The 14,793-nt window shown below is 43.0% G+C and overlaps 1 protein-coding gene across 1 annotated transcript in view; it reads left to right on the forward strand.

The window, feature by feature from the left end:
* GUCY2C (guanylate cyclase 2C) overlaps nucleotides 1-14,793 on the forward strand; it is a 146,791-nt gene that overhangs the window by 86,908 nt on the left and 45,090 nt on the right. Inside the window, exons 17-18 of the mRNA XM_054989132.1 lie at nucleotides 8,134-8,266; nucleotides 9,891-10,028. Of these exons, the coding sequence (XP_054845107.1) occupies nucleotides 8,134-8,266; nucleotides 9,891-10,028 (271 nt within the window). The remainder of the gene's footprint in view (nucleotides 1-8,133; nucleotides 8,267-9,890; nucleotides 10,029-14,793) is intronic.

The following is a 14,793-nucleotide window of genomic DNA, read 5'->3' on the forward strand; positions in this document are numbered from 1 at the left end:
CAGATGATGATTCTAAACCTTATGTGACAATAAATACTACTGTCCTATTCAGTACTTGATAAGTTGGGCAGCAATGCTCAAAGGTCACAGGCAAACATGCAGGCAGGCAAGAATCTAGTGGTTAAGGCAGGAGCAAGACTAGCAATTTTCATGCAGTGGGTGGGGGAGCCTAGATAGCACTTGACAATAAGCTACTATCCAGGCTGAAGCACAAGGTGATTGATAGAAGATGTCAAATCAGCAAAGGCTGAGATAGATGCAACTGCAGGATTATATAGGGAACCGAGAGCCCCAACTTTTCCTGTAGCCAAGACTAGGTGCTTGATCCTGCCAAGATCTAAAGTTAGGTCCTTGATGTTGCCAAGATTTAAAGAGTTGCATCTTCTTCCTGAGAGAGCATGGAGTGTGAGAGGCCCCAAGCATGCAAGCCTTGTCTACTTTTGGGGTTCTGGGAGAGACTCTGGAGGTGCAGAAAATAGGTCCACTCAGGAGGGGTTTGCTGGTACCAAAGAAACTTGAATAGGAGCCTGCTGTTGGAAAGGGTGAGTAAGTCTTCCCCTGAAGTTTCTTGAGTACACAAAGCTCTGGCCATGGGAACCATGGGGAGCTCTTCTGCTGCTGAGTCATCTTTTCATGTTCTGGGCAGGCTTTGACAACTCCATAGAGACTGCTTCTTCACAACCTGTATCTTTTTGGTGTATCAGTGCTTCTTAGGGTTTTTCAGTACATTCCAAGGTATGTCACATATCTGTAAGTACCTTGATTGCATCTTGATTACAGGAAAAATCGAGAAGGAACACTTGCAACATGTAGATCAACTACTGACAAAACTGCCAGAAAAGCATTTCTCAGGCCTCTGATGAGGAAGTGTCAGAACCTGAAACCCCAGGGACACTGGCTAATTAAATTTGCAGGAATTTTTCGTTGTATACATAGGGAAGTGCCTATGTATTCAGATCTCTGTGCACTTTTTTTAGTTGCAGGATCATGAGTCATTTGCTTATGTTTTCTATGCCAGCAGTGACACAGAATGATCTTGTTTAGAACAGCATTTCCCAACCTGTGAGTCCCAACCCAAAAGTGGGTTGTGAAGCCCGTGAAAACGTGTCCCAGGCTGTTGCAGTTTTATTGCTTTCTGCTTTCTGTTTTTTTCAAGCGAATCACCACAGCTGTTCCCTCTGGGCTTCTTTTCTAGCAGTGGGGAGCAGCATTTGGCTGTCGCTGCCATGGAGAAGCCAGCTGGCATCACCCACCCCCTTCCACAGCCAGCATCTGGTGGGCTGACCCACTTCCCCATTCTCTACCCTGACTGGACCGGCATGGCATGCTGCCTCACCCACCCCACACCTGCTTCGGCCGGCCCCAGCACCCTCCCAGAAGGGAGCTCTCCCAACCTGGGCTGGGAGGGGGGCCATGCGGGGCTGCTGCACCTTCCCAGGCACTGGAAAGGAAGCCCAAAGGGAACAGCCACTTCTCCCCCCTTTCCCACCCACCTGTCTCACTCGCTCATCCAGTGCCTGGGTTGCTGGCAGGCAGAGCGCAGGGGAGGGAGCAGGGGAGCCAGTCCATATGCTGCTCTGCAGCTGGGGATCTCCACGGTGTGGGCGTGGCAAGGCCCTGGAGCTCTCGCCCCTCCGCCCGAAGGACGGCAGAAGGTGGCAGGCACAGGGCAGGCAAACCAAGTGCGGGGTGGGCAGCAGTCAGACGAGACGCCTCACTACATTTCCTGTCAAAACTTGCAGGAAACTGACACTATTTTCATGTCTGGTGTCTCATCTAGTTTGCCTGTGAATGGCCTTGTTGCAACCTGGAGAATGAGCAGTTACCTTTGAATGCACAAATAGTTGGAGATGAGGTAGTAGTGGTTGTCCCTACCAGCCCTTTTCCCATCTCTTTATTCTCTCTCCTCCCCCATCTATGGTAGTGAGAAGAACTCCACTGTTGCTGTTCTGCAGAAGTGACTGAAAGAACCAGAAGAGTGATGGGTGGGTACGTGGGAACCAGTCAAATCTATGTCATTTCCTGATTTATCAGTGTTTTAAAAGGTGAACACTCATTCTCCAGGCTGCAACCTGACCTTTCTACCTGTCAGTCTTTGCTTCTTATGTCTGCTAAAACAATAAAATGACAGCAACAACATCATGGTTTCTAAAAGTAACAGTAATTTTAGAGAATTAATGTTAGAAACTATTATGTTGTTGTCATTTTATTTTTGAGACATATAGTCTGGTAAAATTGAATTAAAGTTTATCAGGGTCATTTCTGCATAGCCACATGTTAACATTTAATATATTTCAAGATCAAGGGTGTTACCGAGGACTATCATGTATCATATCTTGCATGCATAGGTCAGTTATATTTCTTTTTCTTAGTATACAATACATTTTATTTATGGAAGATGGCTTCCAAAAGTTCTTACTGACATGGATACTTCTGAATGCATTTATATCTACAAGCTTGTAGCTGGTCAGATTGATCTTATTTCAGGAACTGTTGTGGCAAGCTGGGAAACTAAGATTACTGAACATTTCTATAATTACTTTCAATTTCTGGCACATCACAAATGTTTGTGGTATGCATAGAGAAGGAGAAAAAGTCTTCAATGAAGAAGTCCTGGAATCTTCTGCATGTTTTCAGGCTCTGGACCATAGTAGCTTAGAAGGGTACCTGTTGCCAAAAGCCAACTGTTCCATTGCCAGGCTGTAAGGCAAGGTGAAGTGAGGAGGTGGCACACATTTCTTCAGTTTCTTCCAAGGCAGATGTTTATCAGTTCAGCCTGGGATCAACTACCTGAGTATCTCAGATTAGTATCAATGCCAGGTAGTATTGCCAGGAAACACCATCAAACACCTAATAGAAGGTCATCAAGACAAAGAGATGTTTTTGCATGGTTTGAAAGCTTGGATTGCAGAGAAAAGAGGCTTTAAGTAGTTTTCCGAACATGGACAGTTTTACATTTGCATTACAAAGTGATTTAAGCTTCATGTGTGAAAACTCTGATAGAGTGCATGTGTCAATTTCCAGCACAGAACATGCACATTATTTTGTTTCCTCTGAGTCTATCGCAAAAACAGAGATTCCTAGAAGACGGATTTGTCTCAAACCAGCTCCAGTTTCAAATTTCTTTTTGTGTGGATTGCTAGTGCAATTGATGCTAATTTGACCTTCTCAGCAGCAGAGAGGGTGTGTCAGGAAAGACAAAAGAGTGCAAGTAAGTACAAGTTCAAGTATCCCATTGCTACTTTAATTTCCATCTAAATGTGTGGTGGTTTTCCTTCTGTTCTTCTTTTCTGATGCACTGAAATACAATTTTCTTAACAGCTTTCACTTCCTTTAAATCACGGTCCTTTCCTGTGGAGGAGCACACAGCTGCCAAACATTTTTTAAAGAAGAAGAAGAAAAATTAAAAAGAGAAAAAAACAATGGTCTGTAAGAAGAATTATTAGCTGGCTGCTGAGGTGCCTCCCCCTTTCCCCTTCTTTAGATGGAAAGCAGGGGCACCTTTGAGAATGTCCAGTAAGCCTTCTGCTACTTTTCCTTACGAACATAAGAAAAGCACAGCTGGATCGGACCAGTGGTCCATCTACGCTAGGATCCAGTCTCACACAGTGGCCAACCAGTTGCTCTGGAGTGCCGACAATAGAGCAAAGAGGCTGAGGCGTTCCCCTGACGTTGCCTCCTGGCACTGGTCTTCAGAGGTTTACTGCCTCTGAATGTGGAAGTTTTCTTTAGTTACCATAACTAGCCACCACTGATAGAAGATCCATCCTCCATGAATCTGTTGAATCCTTTTAATGCTGTTTATGCTCATGGCCATCCCTACATCCTCTTGCAATGCATTACACACATTGGTTACTCAAGAAGTACTTCCTTTTGTCTGTCCTGAATCTACTGCCCATCAGCTTCACTGGGTGCCCTCACATTCTTGTATTTTGGGAGAAAGATAAAAGGTTCTCTCCCCCATGCATAATTTTATGAATGTCTATCGTGCCCTCGTCTTAGTTGTCTTTTTTCTAAACTGAAAATCCCAGACTCTTCAGCCTTTCCTTATAAGAAAGGTGTTCCAACCCCCTAATCATCTTGGTTGTCCTCTTTTGTGCTTTTTTCAGCTCTGCAACGGTGACCAAAAAAGCACACAGTATTCCAAATGAGGCTGCATATAGATCTACACAGAGCATACTAATACTGGTTGTCTTATTTCAGTCTGTTTCCTCATAATAATCCCCTGCATAGTTTGCCTTTTTCACTGCTACAGCACAATGGGTTGACATTTTCATCAAGCTATCCACAGCAACCCCGAAGTCTCTTTCCCTCTCAGTATCAGCAAGTTCAGTCCCTATTAGCATATACTTAAAGTTTGGATTTTTTGTTCCAATATGCATCATCTTACATTTACCTAAACTGAACTTCATTTGCCACATTGTTGACCACTCACTCAAGATGTGGAAATCGTCCTGGAGCTCTTCACAGTCAGCCTTGGTTTTCACCATCTTGAATAATTTTGAGTTATCTGTAAACTTGCTGCTGCACTGCTTACCTCCAGGTCTGGATAATTTATGAACAAATTAAATAGCACCAGCCCTAACACTGATTCTTATGGGACCCCACTGCTTACTTTCCACCATTGAGAGAACTGTTATTCTTACTTTCTGCTTCCTTTTGTTTAATCCATTTTTAATCCATAAAATGACCCATCCTCTTATCTCACAACTGCTATACTTTCTCAAGAGTCTTTTGTGAGGTACTTTGTGAAAAGCCTTTTAAAGTTTTTTTAACAGTAGACTGCCGTCCTGGTGAAGTGTTTGGAGGCAGAAGTAAGTATTGGGGATGTGCCTTGAAGTGGTTTAAATTGTTCCTCAAAGGACTCAAAGAGTTGCTGTTAGTGACCAGCTATCTTCAATGTAGGAATTACCTTGTGGAGTTCCACAAGGAACAATCTTAGCCTCCATGTTAGGAGAAATCACTCATAACTTTGGAACTGGATGTCATCAATATGCAGAGGATACCCAGATATTTTGAATAACAAGATGTCAACAAATCCCCTGATGATGCAGTAGATGTCCTGAGGTACTGCCTGACAGCTGTGGTCAAATGGCTGAAAGTCAACTATACTGGTTGGGAAGGTGGAGATCGTGAAGGACATTGTGCTTCCCACTTTCGATGGGGTTCAGTTGACCCTTGCTGACTCAGTTAAGAGGCTAGGGGTTATACTGGATCCAGCACTACTGCTAGAGGAGCAAGTAAATGCAGCTACAAGAAAAGGCCTTCTCTGAATTCACACTAGCCTCGAAGATCGCCTCCTATCTTGACACAGCCAATCTGGCCACCTGGATTCACACCATTGTGATATTGAGTTGAGACTTTTATAATGCACTCTGCTTAGGTCTTCCCTCAAAATCAACTTGGAGACTGCAGCTGGTGCAGAACACTGCAGCTCAATTGTTACTGGGAGTTAGGCAGACCATACATATTACTCCCATTCTGCAAGTCACTCCATTGGTTACTTCTCAGTTACCAGGCTCAATTCAAGGGATACCACATCTGTTCCATTCCCTCGATCGGAGATTCTCACCGGCAGGATCTACCGCAGACATTTTTGGAACTACAATACCCGCCTGAAGTAATAAGGAAATAGATCAACAAAGCCAGAATGATACCAAGGGATAATCTGCTACAAGACAGACACAAACAAACAAACAACAATAGAATGCCACTGGTGGTTATATATAGCTCTCAACTCAAACCAGTTCAGCACATTCATCAATGACTTGCAACCTATGCTGGACAATGATATTCTTCTCTCACAAACAACTTCTCACTCATAACAATGTGCTTCCCAACACTGACATGGACACTTGGACCAGAGCCTGCAATAAACAAAGATACAAACTCTGTCCCCATATTTATGCCAACAGCACGATCACTGGTCCTAACAACACCAGTTATACCATTTCAGGATAATCCACTTGTTCATCTTCCAGTGTTATATATGCTATCAAGTGCCAGCAACGCCCTTCTGCTCTCTACATTGCACAAACAGGTCAGTCCCTACGCAAGAGAATAAATGGACATAAATCTGACATTAGAAATCACAACACTAAAAAAACAGTGGGGAACATTTTAATGTTCCAGGACATTCCATTGCTGACCTAAAAGTGGCAGTCCTCAAACAGAGAAACTTCAAGGGGAGATTACAATGTGAGATTGCTGAAATGGAGTCCATTCACAAATTCAGAACAATACAGAGATTTAGGATTCTTGTCTCACTACAGATGCTAATTTCTGCTCTAATCAAATTGCATTGTACCTTTACCTCCTGATGTCTTCCTTTGCTACACTTGTTCCATCTATCAAGCTGCATCGTACCATTACATCTTGATGCCCTCCCTTGAAACGCCCTACCTACCTTTGGCTGGGATTCAGGGATCTCCATTCCTACTTTTGTCTGAAGAAAAGAGCTCTAACTCTTGAAAGTTTAAACTCTGAAAATCTTGTTGGTTTCTAATGTGCCACAGGACTTGAATGTCTTTTCTAGTTGCTTATTCACCCTCTCTCAAACCAGTGTTTCCTATACATTCTTCAAGGTGACATTTATTCCTCATTTGGTCGTTTAATTGTTTGAACGATATGTTCTTCTTTCTTGTTGGCTTGAATGGTTTTAAAATGTTATTGCATTCTGTAAGTTTTAATTTGTTGGTTGCCTTGGTGGCCCCTGTAAAGGCAGAAAGGCAAGATATAAATTTTGTAAATTAAAATAAAAATAACAAAATAAAAATAACAAACCTGTAGATCTAGTTCTGTTAGATCTATGCTTTTCTGTTATGCAAAGAAATGGACTCCATCATCATAAACCTAACCACTGGAATACCACTGGTGCTGGTGAGGCCTATCCTATTCTCTCTTAGCAAACAGATATTTTCAAAAAGATCCAACTGCGAGTTCATAGCAATTGCATTGGAGTCCACAGTGACATCACTCACATCATGAAGCAGTTAAGTCATGACAGTTCCAGCACCTGTTGCAGACATCACTCTACCTCTACCCACCAACAAAGCACAACAATGGACGCAGCAAATCAAACAGTTCCCAGTGCTGTAGGGAGAACCAGGATGTAGATGGCAGGAGCCCCTCAATTGCCACCTGAGAAGCACTTAGGTAAGAAAAATGAGTGAGAGGGTTGAACCCATCCAAGAGGGGATCTGGTATGAATGCAAAGCTTATCTTTTGGTTAGAAACAATCCGATCAACGATGAAACAGGAGGAGGAGGGAGGACCTGAACCCCCAACTTACCCACTCTAGGCCATTCCTGTAACCATACACCTATCTGGCACACAGGCGCAGTTGGACTCATTAGCTCATATATACTAGGACATGAAAGACTTCAGATAAAGACAGTGCTGTGGAACAATGACATTAATATAGTACTGATGTTTAATTTATGATTGAATCACCTTTATCCCATGCCAGAAGGTACATCTGTTTAACAGGTAAGTAGCCATGAAAGAATAGTGAGGAAATAATACTTCGTACTTTCCATCTAAGTTAATTGTACATGCTTACTATTTGTAAATAGATAAACAATGATAGAATACAGGTTTTAGAAATATTTTTGGACCACTGACGTGTAAGAAATTTCCTTTTACATATGGCTTCATCCTCTTGGAAATCTGAACTTGTATTATCGTGAAGACATAAAAGAAGCTGACAAAGTCACCTTTGACTCAGGAAAGCATATACCCTGGAAAATTTCTTCGTCTTTAAGATGCTACTGGACACAAATTTTGTTCTCATAAAAGAAGGGCTCCTAAGCCTGATTAAATCATTTTGCTGGCAGAATGATTGCCATTGTGAAAAGCAGGCCAACTGAAAGCATTTTATTGATGTGGTTAAAATCAGCTTAAGATATGTGAGAGCAGCTTCACATACATGACTTAACAGTGAGGAAAGGTGACCATGTAGTTTCCTTTCCACTGGTAATCTTTCTGCCAGTGTACGTTTCAGGTAATGTGTCAGTTGGGTAGAGAAAAATTGCCATATATTTGTGTTATATGTTGGGCCACACTATTGTTGCTGGCAGTGTTGTTAATGGTGAAATCTGACAAACAATTTCTGTCACTTTCTTCAAATCATAGGGAATGTCCTACCTGCATTCAAGCAAAACAGAAGTCCATGGGCGCCTCAAATCTACAAACTGTGTTGTGGATAACCGCATGGTGGTAAAGATCACTGATTTTGGATGCAATTCTATTTTGCCACCGAAAAAAGGTACACAAGAAGCTGTTTTCCTTCCTTGATCTAGAATTGTCAAATGCATATATGTATTTTTGCAGAAGAAGAATCTTAAATGTGAAAAAAATGTTTAGCGTAGGTTGTTTGTACATGGTGCCATATTTCTGGCATAATTGATAATTGTAAATGATTTCTGCCTCTTTCTCTGCATGAGCATACAACACCACAGCTTTCACAGATTTCAGCCAGTGCTACAACAGAACAAGAAGCATGTAATACATTAAGTTGTCATGAGAAGGTATCATCATATTGCAATCTTGTGACATTTAGTTGTAATAATGGCTGTAATGTAGTAATACGTATCTCTGTTACGTGTATATAGATGAGGATATATAGAGAGAGGATATATATAGAGAGAGGTATATGTGATATATACATCCAGGGGTCATTTTGTAGAAAAAGAGCTGGAGGAACTCATTAGCATAACCTATTAGCACAGGGGTGGGCAAATTGCGGCCCACGGGCCACATGCGGCCCGCTACAGAGTTTTTTGTGGCCCGCCAAGACAGTCAGAAAAATGCAGCTATAGATGATATGAAATTAGCACAATAAATAAATTGAATAAAACTACCACTATTTTATTTAATTTATATTTATTGATTTTTATGATACAATTTATACCTTTTCTGAAATGCAAAGTTAACTAATGAATGCAATCATTTTAAAAGGTTCGGCCCTCCACTAACCTCCGCTCCCACAAAGTGGCCCCCGAGCCAAAACAATTGCCCACCCCTGTATTAGCATATGCCATCACCAGTAGTGTGTCATTAGCATAACTGATTTGCATATGCCACACCCCCTGACATCACATATCCTGGCTGTTTTGGACCCAATCCTGGCCATTCAAGGCCAAAATTGGGCCCAAAATGGCAAAAAGGGGCTGAAAATGGCCCCAAAGGGGCCCAAAATGGTCAAGATCTGTTGAGTGGGAGAGTGATCCACCACCCATCAGAGGCCCGATCTGGACCGTTTCGGCCCCAATCCAGGCTGAAACGGGCCCAAATGGCTGAGAATCAGGTGGGCCAGGCCACCTGACATGTGACCTCTTTGGGGAACTACCAGAATTGCGTTCCTGCGCGTTCCCCCTTGAAATGAGCCCTGTATACATCTATGTGAACCTATGGTTGAAGACAGGTAGTAGCTTTTTTCCAGAAAGTTAAAAGTGGCAAGACAGCTCCTAAAGGTTATAGAACTTAACAAATCATGGGGACACTATTGGAAATCGAACCACTGTGGGAGTGGATTAAGCTGTGAAGAAGCTATCCATCTCTTTGCCTAGATTTCTATCAGGCTGTATCCACATGAAGATTTTCTTTGCCTTGGCTTCTAAATTCCAGTGGGTTTGGGAGGAGTCTTTCCCTGTTCTCAGTCCTTCCCCCCCCACACACACACACACCTGGTTTCGTACAATCTTCCAGGAAAGAATGCTGTCCAAGCATGTTAGCAAGCTATCTCCTGCCCATATCAGCATTATTTTCCTCTGTTAACCCTTTTCAGCCACTGTTTTCCCTTCAGCACCACCAGAGGACTTTTTGAGGGCTTAAAAATCTTTGCAGCTTCACATGCACATAGAAACATAGTTTACTGCCTTGCTCTTCAGATCTCTGGACTGCTCCTGAACATCTACGCCATGGTGATGTATCTCAAAAAGGTGATGTGTACAGCTATGGAATTGTAGCACAAGAGATCATACTGCGTAGGGAGACCTTCTACACTAACTATTGCCAGGACCATAAAGGTAATCATGGATCTTACTGTCAGAGAAACATATGCATGCTAAGGCCTTGCTACCAAAGTAGGTTTTCATTCAAAACTGTCACCCTTTATAAAAACTGTGTAAAATGGAAATGTTCAAGAGGATATTTTTGCAAAGAGAATAAGCCTGTAGTTTTAAAGTCTGTGAAATTGTTTGGCAGATTTATACTTATTTCATTTTTTTAAAAAAAATTGTAGTACATCTTGAATCTCAGCAAGAAAGGCAGACTATACGTGCAGTAGCTAGGGCGCCTTTCTCCAGCTTTTGCTGGTGAGCCAACTGCAGCAATACCTGGGCAGGAAGACCTTGCCACTGTGGTAATATCTGGATTCAATGCACTGTATGTAGGACTGCCTTGAAGACTGTCCAGAAGCTACAGTTGGTACAGAATGCTTTAGCTAGAACCCTGGAGTGGGTTGTAGGGACCATATCACTTCAGTCCATCTACCCTGGCTACCAGTTTGCTTCTGTGCCCAATTCAAGGCATTCATATTTATCTTAAAAAAACTATATGGCTTGGGACAAGCATACCCAAAGAACTATCATATGAACCTACCCAACCCCTCCAGTCATTTTCAGAGGCCCTGCTTTGGGTGCCACCATTATCTGAGGCTAGATAGGTGGCAACCTAAGAAAGGGCTTTCTTGATGGTAGAGCCCAAAGTTTGGAACTCCCTTCCCAGGGACCTTCATCAGTCTCCCTCTATTGTTATCTTCCACCAGTGCATGAAGACTTTTTCGTTTGGTTCAGTGTTCCCTTATTAACTCTTACTAGCCTTCTTCCCTGTTTCTGTGTTTTACTGTGTTTATGTTTTATTTGTTTAAAATATTTTTATATATTTATATTTTCAATGCTTTTAATATTTGAAATGTTTTAAGTTTTTTAATGTTCACCACCTTGGAGACCCTGAATTGGGTAGAAATGTTTTAAATAAATAAACTCTAAAAAAAATTGCCTCTAAATATGAGTATTTGTAATTGTAAGGTTTCCCTGTCGGGCATTGACACTCTTGGGGAAGCCTTTTACAGCAGGAAAATAGCAGGGGGAAAGGGTCAAAAAGTCCTGTCCCTCCATTTCATTCTTGAAAAAGAAGCCCCAGGTAGCTGCTGTTGCTGGCATGTTGAACTTTGAGCTGAACAATTTCCAATATATTTGAATAAAATAAAACCATTAGGCTTTTTTTTTCTTTAACAAGAGGTGCTGCTATTCATAATATTCTCTCCTCTCAGCCCATGTTCAGAATACCGAAGAGGTGCCAGTACTCCATACCAGAGCATAGCCCTGAAAAAAAGCACTGGGTTATTTGAATAAACAGTCTAATGCCAACAAAACATTGTGGGAACAGTTATCATGGAATCTTATTTCCCTCTAATATCTGAAATTTTTTTATCATTAATTATGCAGTGAGGCAGATATATATTGCATAATCAGATAATAACAAGTAAGGACCTGCAACAATATGCTGCAGATTGTTTTCAGATTGCTCAAGGATATCTGCAAAGGTGAGAACAGTTCTACCTTTGCAGCCATTCTCAACCACGCTAAAAAGATCTGTTTGCCCTTTCCAGACTTCCCTTGGGCTCTGAGAGCAGGGCTGTTGGGGCACTTCCAGCAGACATACTCTTTCAGTCTGTTTGTCTACCTAGTTCCCACACTGCTCCATTGTGTGGATTTTTTGATCTACATAGTGGAGCCAAAGCTGGAAATTAATACGGTATTATCACATACCAAATTCAGAAACGGCCATTTATTTCCATGAATTTTTAGATTACAAAAGAGGAGAAACTATGACTTTATATCAAACATTTTTAATGGGTTGAATCCAAAATCTGATCACTGTCACAACTCAATGTATGTGATTTTTCATCTGGTTCTCCACCTCCCAGCAACCTCCTGCATCCACTGAATGGTCACTGCTGGGGTTTAGGGGGCCCTGCAGAATGGGATGCCATAAGAAATGAAGACTCCTGTGTGACAATGGGGACTTGGCAAGAATCACACTCTCTCCCTTTTCTGCAAGTGTTGTAATTTTCCATATCATGTGACTGTCAGCCATATTTGCCCAGCGGAGTACATAGTGGATCCTTAGGGCTATCTCATGTGGGGAAAACAATGTATAGTGGCTGGCTTAAATGTGCCCTTCCCTTATTCCCTGTGCATCTGTTACTGTTAGGAAAGGGGTGAAGTGGCTTTCCTTGCTGGGCTCAACATTAAACAAATGTTTCCCTGGAAAGCACCCTAGAAGTCATTTGCCATCACTCAGGTACCTCCTGAGAACATCTAGATTGATCTACTGGGAAGCTGCCCTTGCAGCCCAGTCCTAGCAAGATAACCAAGTAACAGGGTGGAACCCCTGAAAAACTATAGCAAACCAGGTTGCGCCCAAAAGGTCTGGCATGTAGGGAAGAGATTCAGAGAGATAGCACAGAAAAAATGTATTGTACTAAGGAAGCCAAAAATGCCTTTATAGAGTTTATTATAGGGGAAAAGGGAGAGGGGGTAGGGAGAGGGGGTGGATTTAAAAGGGGTAGGAAGGAGGACTAAATACAAAATACAGGGAAAGCACACTATCACACAGCACACAGTGTCTCAAATAAAACAATAACATTGAGCTAACTTAGCTAAGTACACTTTACCTAAATTGTAGTAGATTCCTCAGAGCATGTCCAGAGTTTCTTGCAGTACCAAGATAGTGGAAGAGTCCTTAACCCCTAGCCCAGTGGTCTTGGAGGTTTCCAGATGTTCCAAAGTGGGGGATATAGAAAAGTCCAGAGATATTTATGGGCAATGGGGTCTGACCTGAGCCAGCCTCTTCGGTGAGATTGATTAGCAAATCTAACCAATCCCGAGCAGAGCTCTGATGTCAGAGACCATTGCTACCAATCATTGAATTATTACAGGATGGTCCCACCATTTTAATGGCTCTGCGCTAACATGAAAAATAGGGAATCTGTCCCAAACTGATTACCCTTTGTCAAAAAAGGATTAAGCTGGCCAGGTAGCCCTAATGTAGAATGGAAGATAAAGCATTATTCTTGTGTAAGCCCCAGGGGTCCAAGAATCCAGATGCTCTAGGTGGCACTCTTGAGCCATATTGACTCTTAGGGTTCTGTCACATATCAGGGCCAATTCCAGACGGCCCCCCGCCTTGCGAAACGTCGCGCGTTGTCGTGCAGAAAACGCGATATTTCGTGTTTTCTGCGTGACGACGCGCGACGTTTTGCGAGGCGGGGGGCCGTCTGGAATCGGCCCTGGTTTAGCCCTGTTTTTATCACTATCAGCATCCACCTCAACAAACAGTGTTTCAGATAGAAACTTCTAGTGCAATACAAGAGGAGCTAAGCTCTGCTTTCAAAATGGTGTAGGGCAACTCACTGCAACATGCCACCCCCCCCCATTTAGCCTTTTAAAAGGCATTTTTTATTTTTTGTGAAGGGCAGTTTTCCAGTTTTGGAGACCCCTCCAAACACCAAATTCTAACTAATCAAGGCAGACAACACTTTGTTGGTTCAACAAAGGAAAGTTTATTGAGAGATATCCTCACATCAACTTGATGCATATATATAGTAATAGTGCATGCCCATAAAAGATTTTAAAGTAACATTTATAGTTTCTCATAGACCGGACAAAGTAAACAATATTGTTTATAGTAATAAAGAATTTACATAGGCATGCAAACAGAAATCAATGGAATTTCAAAGGTTTGTGTTGTGGGCCAGGTCAGCACAGGCAGGATAGTCTGAGTCCAGTCCAAGGTCAGTGCACAAGTTCAAAGCCAGATGAGAGTTTCAAGTCCAAAGTCCAGAATCCAGAAGCCAAGTCAAGAGGTCCATAGGTCAGTTACCGGTCAGGGCAAGGGCTAGCCAGAAGCAGGGTCAAGGCACGGTCCGGTGGTCACAAGGCAAGGGCAGAGCAAGGTTCAGTAGCGTAGTCAGAGCAGGATTCCAAGGTGCTACTTCCACGCCTCCTGGCTGTCTGTGGCAGGCTTTTATAGGCAGGCTGGGCTGGCGGCCAGCTGCCTGGGAGCTATCCTGTGCTTACTCCCTCATCACTCTGCACAAGCAGCTGATGTCTGGCCAGGAGGCGTGCACTCTGCCACCTTTCCTGCAGCTCCACCTGCTGCTTTTGCCTGCGGCGCTCCCTGGGTGAAGCTGGAGGTTTGGGCGTCCTTGGCAGTGCTTCACCAGTGGTGGTGGAACTGGAGGGCATTGGTGCTGCTGGCTCAGCTGCAGACTGAGGGCTTTGGGTAACTGCTGGCTGGGCTTCACCAGTGGTGTTTTGGCTGCAGGGTGTTGGGGCTGCTGGCTCAGCTGCTGGCCGTGGACTCTGGTCTTCCAGCAGCTGTTACTCCTGATTGCCGGCTTCTGCTGCATCAGGGCTGGCTTGGCTGGCTACACAAGGTTCTTCTTCCTCCGAGGAGACCTCAGCCATGACAGTTTGTAATTAATATGGATGAATTACGGGTCAGCTTTTAAATTCAGTAGGTCACATAAACTAAAAGAAATATATGATATTGGTTTGGCCCCGCTTGTTATCTGTGAAAGCTTCAGACGGAACACACTCAAGGCTGGGAGGGGATACACTACAGAGAGATCCATGGCTTTCAAGGCTTCTTCCCTGGAGCCTGCTCCAAATAGGCTACCCCAAACACTCCCTCTATTTTCTATAGATGGCCTTCCTTTTATCACATTTCTCTTTAGAGTAAACAATGAATATGAAAATAGAGGGTAGAAAGTACCAGGGTAAA

The sequence above is a fragment of the Eublepharis macularius genome, chromosome 9 (genome assembly GCF_028583425.1).
Source record: "Eublepharis macularius isolate TG4126 chromosome 9, MPM_Emac_v1.0, whole genome shotgun sequence".
NCBI lineage: Eukaryota > Metazoa > Chordata > Lepidosauria > Squamata > Eublepharidae > Eublepharis > Eublepharis macularius.